An 8,600-nucleotide genomic window follows, 5' to 3' on the forward strand; every position below is an offset into this window, starting at 1 on the left:
CCATGCGCCTGAACCGCGCAAACGAGACCCCCGAGAAGCGACAAGCCCGGCTCATCCGGGAGCGTGAGGCCAAGAGGCTCAAGCGGCGCCTGGAGAAAATGGATATGATGCTCCGGGCACAGTTTGGCCAGGATCCCTCTGCCATGGCCGCTTTGGCAGCTGAGAGGAACTTTTTCCAGCTGCCAGTGAGCAATGTGGAGCTGGAGAGCCAGCTGCTGGGCAAAATGACCTTTGAGGAGCAGAGCAACAGTGCATTGCACTAAACCACAGCCAAGAACTGTGCTGCCTTTGCTGCACCTGCCACATGTGCACTAGCAGGCTTCCACACTCAGGAGGCTGCTGTGGGTCCCTGCCTGACCCTTCCTGACACGTGGTTTTGGTTTTCCTCTGAACCCAGGAGGAGAACAGGGCTGAGAGATGCCTGCCAAAGCAGCTCTGGTGGGAGCAGATTCTGAGGATACAGTCTGCTCTGGGGGCCAAGTCACAGCCTGTGACAGAAGGAAAATAAATTAATGTTCACATGTATTAGTCCCCTTCTTTGTGCTTTGTCCTGTTTTTGAGCCCTTGCCCTGTAAATAGGTCTAGGCTGCTGTAGTTCTGCTGTAGGTTCCAATTCCAAGGGGCTGAACAGAATGGTTTGAGCATGCCTCAGACTGGGCAGGAAGCTGTAGAAACCCACCTCAGTAAAAAAGGATCTTGTTTACTGCAGCATGAATTACAGAGCTGAAGACTGATATTCCACAACTCCTCCAGGAGTAATCCTTTGCAGTTTGTGCCCATAAAAAAGAAACAAAGGAGGATGTCTTTCTGGAAATGCCTGTGCACACCCTTTTTTTAAACATTGTTATGACATACTTAGTTGCAGTAGCATCCATGGAAAAACTAAGGAACCTGAGGTCCTGTTTTAAGATACCCCATAAAAACAGTGAAAGAAAGGCTGGCCAAGGTAAGCAAATAGCAAACAAGTTTGTTGCTTTACTTACAAGTTAATTTGCACTTAAACCAGCATTTCAGGTTTGCAAGTGAAAGAGTTGATTGAATGGTAAATAATAGAGTAGGTCACTTTCTAGGACTCTATGGGTTTGCTTTTCCCTTTATTCAGCACTGGTGAGGCCACATCTGGAGACCTGTGTCCAGTGCTGGAGTCCCCGGTGCAAGAGCAACGCAGACGTACTGGAGGCAAAATGTGATTGTAGCCTGTGCCTCCAGGAGAAGGTTCCCATTGCTAATAGAAATCACTATTAAAACTGTGCAGCTATGGAAATTATATCTAGGCATCTTTAAACTGCAAAAGGCAAAAAGCAGTGGCACAGAAGGACTCATGGCAGGATAAAGAAGTGGTACACTCGCCATTATTTGGTTTCTTTAAGAATGAGCACCTGAAAATGCATGGTGTAATTTCGTGGTTTTCAGACATCAGCCCACCAAAAGCCAGTGTGCCACACTTCTGTGTTTTGTAGCCTGAAAGCCCCTATTACCTCCACAGCATTTCCAATTAAGTTCTAGAGTCATACGGTGGTTCAAACACCTTGGGAAGTACTGTCTTCTCTCTGATGGCTGTTTCTCTTTAAGTCAGAAGTGGTAACCACAAGACTGCTACTTGAGATCAGAAGAGCAAAGTTAAAACAAGAAGCAAAACCTTTTGACTACTTAAAACCCTCATTTCCTCCTCATTTTTCAGTTTGAAAAACTTTTGATTGCAGTCCCTTAAAGCCCTAGTTAAAATAGTTACCTTCCAAATGCATTATGTTGCATTTTTCTGGCAATAATGAATCACTCTCACAGCCAGCCGAGGGGATGCTACAGTTTTCTCCACCTGCCACTGCAACATCTAGTTTCCTCCCTGGACAAAAGTTGTTTCAACATGACATTCATTCACCCTGTAGAACTGACACCCATCCCCGCTTCTCTCTCTTTGGGAAAAGGCACTGTAAAGAAGCTGTTCAGTTCCATGTTCCTTTGTTCATATTGTCCTTTGTTCTCTGATCTCTCACTGTTATCCTTACCTCTGTTTGTTTTCATACTCAAACCCACAGTTTGCTTCTGGCAATATCTGCTTTTGCTCTACCTCGTGTTTTGCTTGCCCAGCTGAGATGTACCTTTACTCTGCAACCTGCAGCTGGAACTTCCCCTGTAGCGTCACTGATACCTTATTCCAAGGGGTTCAGGAGAGATCACATAACACAGAAGTATCTGAAAACACAGATTTAGGACTTATAATCCATCTGTCACCATGTATCTTGCCCTTGACATGAGTCTCCCCATCACTGTGTAAATCCAGAGAAGCCACATGCTAATGACCACTGATACTGCAGACAAGCAAAAAGTCTCAAACACCAAAGGAAAAGCTATTGGTTTATATATAGATATATATATGTATATAGATATATACTGTGTTTACAGAGTCAACAAGTTAAATGCAATATTCATAAAAGCATTAACAATAAAAATACAATCTGTTTGTAGGCAAATACAGACTTAGAATGGTAAAACAGGAAAAAGGATCTCACCAAAGTACAAATATACAGTACAAATTGATTTATTTAAAACAGTTACAAAAAAAGCACAACAAAATAGAGATTATCCTTAGAATTATTAATGCTTTGTTAAAGATCAGGTAGAAGGAAAGTGGCAGGGACAAAGTTGGAGGGGAGCACCTGACTAGTTCTAAGGCTTTAGATACACTGCATCGGTTACATGTTAATACAGCCATATACTGGGGGTTATAGTGAGGGGTCAGCACTTATCTACAAACATCTCTCTGCCTCAGGGCAGCCCAGCCAGCTCCCCCATGTCTCTCTCTCCCTCTCTCTCTCTCTCTCTCTGAGCAGACCCTCCCCGGCGCTAAGGTGCCATGAAAGCCAGAAACAACTGGAGTGTGCAGGGGCGTGTTGGCAGGGTGGACGGCAGCAGCCTGGAAGGACCTTAGGGGCAATTCTGTCCTTGATGGACAGGTGTGAAGGCATGGAAGGGCCTGGACCATCAGCATTTTAAACTATATGTGGAACACCCTGGGCCAAACTGTACAGACTGTGTATTTGTAGCCATCTTAGCAGCTTCTGCAAAGTGTCAGGCTCTAGCACACCTTGAAAGACAAGGAGCATTTGTGAGTGACGGTGGGGAAAGGCACGTGTGCTGCTGCGGGCAGGAACTAGCATTTGGGCTACTCCAGCTGCTGTAGTTTCTTTTACAATATTTTCTGAGTAACAGGGATTGTTAGTTCTCTACAGGACAAAGTGACTTCAAGTGTGGGGTGGGGACAGGGACACTTAATGTGAAAAGTGCAATATAAAAAGCTGCTCAGCAGCTGGAAGGGGAAGGCAGAGGGGCCTCTGCAGCTTCCTTCCCTTCCAGACAGAGCTTCCTCTGCATAGTCTGGTAGTGATGAGCGCTCATTGCTGTGAATGCACAGGCCCAGAGACAGGCTTGGCTCCGCTGCACAGCTAACCCCAGCCATGTTCCATGGGATGGGACAGATGGCTACAGCCAGCCATTATTGCATCCCACAGACTCCTGCTACAGAGCATGAGCTGGATAAGATTAGGGCCAGGAGACCTCCTCCTACAGGCAGGACAGACTGCAGCTCTCCTACCCTTCACAACAGCAGCAGGAACATGGTATATTTCTCTGAGAAGTCTGTCACATCTCTGCCACCAGAAAAGCCCAGGTAACCATCCCACTCTGAAATGTCTTCCTGGCTTTATCTCCTCCTTTCCCTGTAAACCTAAGAATTGAAAGACTCCTCCATGGGCTCATTCACAGCATTTCTCCCTGCAGCAGAGCCTGTCTCACACACTCCCTGTCCCAGGAGAGCCTCAGTACTCAGTACAACCATCACTATGGTGCTAAGCCATATAGCCCTGCCCAGTAAGGACAGGTTCCAGCAACACTAGCACTGCTGAGCTGGGCTGGAGAATTGCCAGTGGCCCCCTCCTGCCCACCCTTTGGGGCAAGCAGCCAGACATACAGATTCTTCACCTCAGTCCCCTGTCATGAGCTGTGCTTCAAACCACTGCTTCCAGGGAAGAGCTGGCAGCTGAAACATCCACAACACTGGGACTGACAGGAGCCTGGGTAAAAGCACTAAGGTCCAGTTCACCCTGGCCTGTTCCACAGAGCTCAGGACTGCACTCAACAGAGGTGCAGCAAGCCAAAGTCCAGGTCAGCAGCCAGGTAAACAACAGGGCGAGCACCTTCACAGCCCTTCAGCTGTCTACAGTACAAAGCTATTTAAGCCACATAGCATCTTGCCTCATTTGTCAGTAGTGCCCATTCTGACAGTGCAGCTGAGATCGAGGAGTTACAGTAACACACATGGTATAAGGCAAGCTCTCCAAACCCTCACTCTAAGACAGACTCCTGTGTTCAGAGACACACAAGGGGCTCTGCACCCTCAGCTGCTCAGACATTGCCTCTGTGGTGTAACCAGCCCCTCTACATTCACATGCCATATGTATGCAAGATCCCTTTCTCAAGTGCCTGTCACAGCCCTGAATTCCTTTGCATGCACTGTGCAAAGAACAGGCATGAGAACCTGGGCTCCTCTGCCTCCTGCCTTTGGCCCCAGACACCTCAGATATCCTGAGCATTAAGTACTAATTACCAGCATTAATCGAGAGTTTTATGTAGGAGAGTCCAGTCAGCAGGAGCTGTGACAGCTCAAGGGGATGAAGAGGCCCAGGTGGACCCTTCACTGACAAATGGAGCCATGAAAACAGCATCTGTTCCCACAGCTGCTGCACCTGAGAAGGCAGAATCTTCCCACAACAGCATCACCGTAACTTCACACATCCCAAATGCAGCTGATGAAACCAGAAGTAGTGTGTCATTTGGGAGAAGCTACACGTGATACAGGCAGCATCCTCATTCTGGAGAACCCTGTGAGGCACAAACACTGAAGGCATGGTTAGCACATATCTCACCTAAGGCCTGTCCTGGTGCAGGCATTTTAAAGGCAACAGAAATGGCTAGCAATGTGCTAGGAAAACAGGACTGAGGCCAGGATGGAAGGGACATTCTGGAGACTAACTTGCCCAATACACATGCAGAGCATGCTTCCCTTGCACAGTCAGCAGAAGCCAACCAGTTACAGGACACACTCCTGGGGAGTGCAGAACAGCCCTGAGACAGCACCACTGCAAGGAGAGGTGCTGACACACACCATTCTGTGACAGAGAGGAGTGGTGCCCCAAGAGTCAGGCACATCTGACAAATTTCAGGAAGATGAGAGCAGAGAGACAGAAACAGCATGCTGAACATCAGGACCCTGCACACTAAGAAAGGCCCTCTCCAAAGCCTGGTCCTATGACAGAGATGGGCACCTGAACACAAGGAATACCTAACCCAGGTTAAGTCAGTGAAAACTGTTTTCTCACCAGGACAGTGACTATTCTTTATCCTGGCTGAGCAATTAGAGATGGTGTCATAACACACCGTCAAAGAGGGCAGATTAGTGTAACTACAGGAGCCTTCATTCAATAGAGCGTTATCACCACAATGAGGTATTCATACACAATTGTATTAAATCTCACCATGAAAAAGACTACTCTTGATTTTACCACATTGTTTTACAGAGGAACTCCAAAGAGAAGCATCAGAAAAACTAACACAAGACCACCCCAAAATGCCCTGTGACACTGTGATATTTTTAGAGTCCCTACACTAATCATAGAACTGTACTTAGCACAAACTTTGTACCTTGCCTGCACGTGCACAAACATTTGTCTCTTGTCTAGAGCTTATTCAGGAAACTGCCTGCAGGGAAGGATTAGCCATCTGGAATATTTTTCTGACTTAACTACAAAATAGCATCGGTCTTCTCACAGAAGAAGGATGTTTTCATCCTTCCCTAGAGAATGCTGAATGTATTTTGCTCCATATTTTAAAAAAACCCAAACCAATAAAATACCCCAAACAAAAATTCAACCAAACAAAAAAAATCCAACCCCATTCATCCCTAGGTTAAGCCTCTGCAAAAGCTATCAGCCCAGGAGGTGTTTTCTTGAAAGTTATTAACATGGGAAGATTTGATTTGGTGGCAAACAACTAAATAGACTTTATAGCAGGAAACAGACATCTCCCATCCCAACTTGTGTCCCATCCCAAGTGCTCAAGTTCCCTATTCACCTACACCCAAACCCACCCTTTTGGTCCTTCCTCTTGAATTTCTGTGATTCATTCAAATCTGTACATTCTTTGCAAGAAGAAAGAGCAGTTGGATTCAGTGGAAGAGACATTACCCAGAACCACCAGAGAAGCACCTCCATCCTGCCCTTGAGAGCTCCATCGGTGAACGGTCCTTTTAAAGTGCATGTGTAAAGAAAGGGGATACTGGGAGAATAGCCCCCAAACTCCAGTGGGGACCCATCTCTTCCCATCATGAGAAAGGAGGAATAAAATCTTCAGCAATTTTATCTGCTACCTTAAGCCAAGTCTGCCCTCCTCGTCTCTCGACCTGCCCCAAATGCTCGGCCCCTGCCCCGCAGGGAGTCAGTTATCCCAGGAGGTGGGAGAATGCCCCAGCCTCCGGCCTCTGGAATGCTCTCATCACACACTCATGAGCACATCCCTGCTCCCCACCCCAGCTAGCCTGTTGCTGCTCCCTGAGGCACTGGAGCCCTCCTGACTCCCCAGGAGGAACTGGTCAGCCATGGAACTGGAATGGAGCCATTCCTGCAAGGCAGAGAGCAGACTTTGCTGGTGAGCCTATGACAGAGTCTGTGCAATTCCTCCACCTGATGGTGAGGCTCACCTGCTGTGGCCGCCCTAGCTCACACCTCCAAGGGATCATTTCCCTGCATTCGAACGCCCTTCAATAGACAGCTTGACCTCCTGGGGAATGAAAGAGGGACGGAGCAGAGACGGCCGAGGCTCCTCTGCCTGCACGCTGTATCTTTGGAAGCCTGTGGCCAAACTGTACAGACTGCCAGCCTCAGGCTGAGAGGATTCTGCGTGAGAGCTCTGGACCATGTTGGCTCTATCTGTGTGGCTCTTCCTTTCAGCAGCTCTGTCAGATGGCTCTCTGGGCCCCTGAGCTGTTCGTTCCAGTCTCTCCCTAGCAGACACCAGCTGATCTGTGAGAGGGGAGTTGGCCTGAGAAGCAGAGTTGCCATTCATGCTCTGTAAACTGATTGATATGCAGACATCCCCCACTTGCAGCCTGTGACAAGGCAAAGCAAAGAGCTGAGCAGTCCTCCCTGGGCTGCAGGAGGACCAGCCCTGGCCGTACACAAAGAAGGGATGCTCTGGGGGCACATCAATGCTCACTTTACTTTGTTGCTCCCCAACCACAAAATGCAGTGTGACAAGCCCAGGCCACTGGCTTTCCTGAATATCCACCACAGTGCTGGAGTCGATCTTCAGGCCTCCACTCACCTCCGCACTGCGAACAAAGTCTTGAGTCTGCAGGTCCTCCACCCGCTTGAGCTCTCCTGTTGCCAGCTGGATGATGGCTCCTTTCATGAAGTGAGAGGGCAGTTGTGAGGAGCTGGGTGGCTGCAAATGGGCCAGCTCCTTTTCAAGCACATTTCCTCGAGCCTGTGCATCTGGGCTCTCCCTCACCAGGGCTTCTGAAGTGGAAGACCTGACAGGCTCAGATCCAACGGGAACAAGGACTGGCTTGCCGTTGGCTATCACCATTCCTTTGGTTAACTGTCTCTGTCTAACAGTCTCTTCAGGGGACATTCCACATGGGCTCTGGGACTGGCTGTTCCCAGCTGCAGCCCTGTCTGTGGTGTTCCTTGGCATGTCTCCCTGCCCATCAGGAATATTATGGCAAAGGTTCAAAGGGCTTGGGTCATCTTTCCTCTGGGCTGCCAGAACATGATAATCCTGAGCCGCCAACACCCCCACTACCCTCTGAACCTCCAGATCAGCATCTGGGGTGCTCCTGTGAGTAGGCACAGATATCTCTCTTCCCAGCATCTGGTAACCTGGAAGGAACTGTCCGTCGCCCATACATCCTGCTGCAGCCCCTGGGGGCAGACAGTCCTCAGCTGCACTGCTGGCAGAGTCCACGGCCTCGCTGGGCCTACTGGCCACGCTTTGCTCCAGGGGTCTCTGCCCACCATTGGCCGCAGCCACCTCTGAGCTCAGCTGACTGTGGTGCTGAGGAGACTCTGGGCTCCCACCTGCTACAGGTGCCTCATAGGCTGAATACCCTGGTGGGAGGCGGGACATCTGATAATAAACAGGAATTCTCCCCGGTGCCATGTCCAGCGGCTGAGGCGCAGCATGGTGCTGCATCTGCCCAGGAGAGGCTGCAGAGGTGGACTTGTTGAAGCTGTGGGTGGGAGAGGTAGTCTGGGGGGAAGGAGCAGCTTCTTCCGTGAACAGGGAGGCATATGGCACAAAGTGGGGGACATGGGGGGCGGTGAGGTTGGTAGAGGGAGACAGGAGAGGACTAGGCAGGAAGGCAGGAGGGACGGCATAGGGCACTGTGTAGTGGGAACCGATGAGCTGCAGGGAGGCCGAAGGGATCTGTGCATAGTGGATGGAGGGGAAGGGCACCCCCGGGTGCTGGATGATGGGCGAGGTCACGTTGAAGGCAGGGGGCAGGGGGCTCACGTTCACCACGGGGTGCAGGCCCGTGGGGGAGAAGG

At 49.5% G+C, this 8,600-nt stretch overlaps 2 protein-coding genes across 3 annotated transcripts in view; one reads left to right on the forward strand and one right to left on the reverse strand.

Annotated features, from left to right (window-relative positions):
* The window catches only part of ZNF821 (zinc finger protein 821), an 11,173-nt gene extending 10,640 nt beyond the window's left edge, over positions 1–533 (forward strand). For both annotated transcript variants that reach the window (XM_017741372.1, XM_017741371.1), the window contains one exon: positions 1–533. This exon is cut by the window's left edge and continues 1 nt beyond it. In XM_017741372.1, the coding sequence (XP_017596861.1) occupies positions 1–263 (263 nt within the window). In that variant the 3' untranslated portion in view covers positions 264–533.
* A 1,809-nt stretch (positions 534–2,342) lies between these two features.
* On the reverse strand, positions 2,343–8,594 carry ATXN1L (ataxin 1 like). Its single transcript, XM_008639228.2, has one exon. The coding sequence runs from the start codon at positions 8,242–8,244 to the stop codon at positions 6,787–6,789; it is 1,458 nt and encodes a 485-aa protein (XP_008637450.2). The 5' UTR covers positions 8,245–8,594; the 3' UTR covers positions 2,343–6,786.
* Positions 8,595–8,600: the final 6 nt, after the last annotated feature.

This window comes from Corvus brachyrhynchos, unplaced genomic scaffold (genome assembly GCF_000691975.1).
Source record: "Corvus brachyrhynchos isolate BGI_N302 unplaced genomic scaffold, ASM69197v1 scaffold365, whole genome shotgun sequence".
Classification (NCBI taxonomy): Eukaryota; Metazoa; Chordata; class Aves; order Passeriformes; family Corvidae; genus Corvus; species Corvus brachyrhynchos.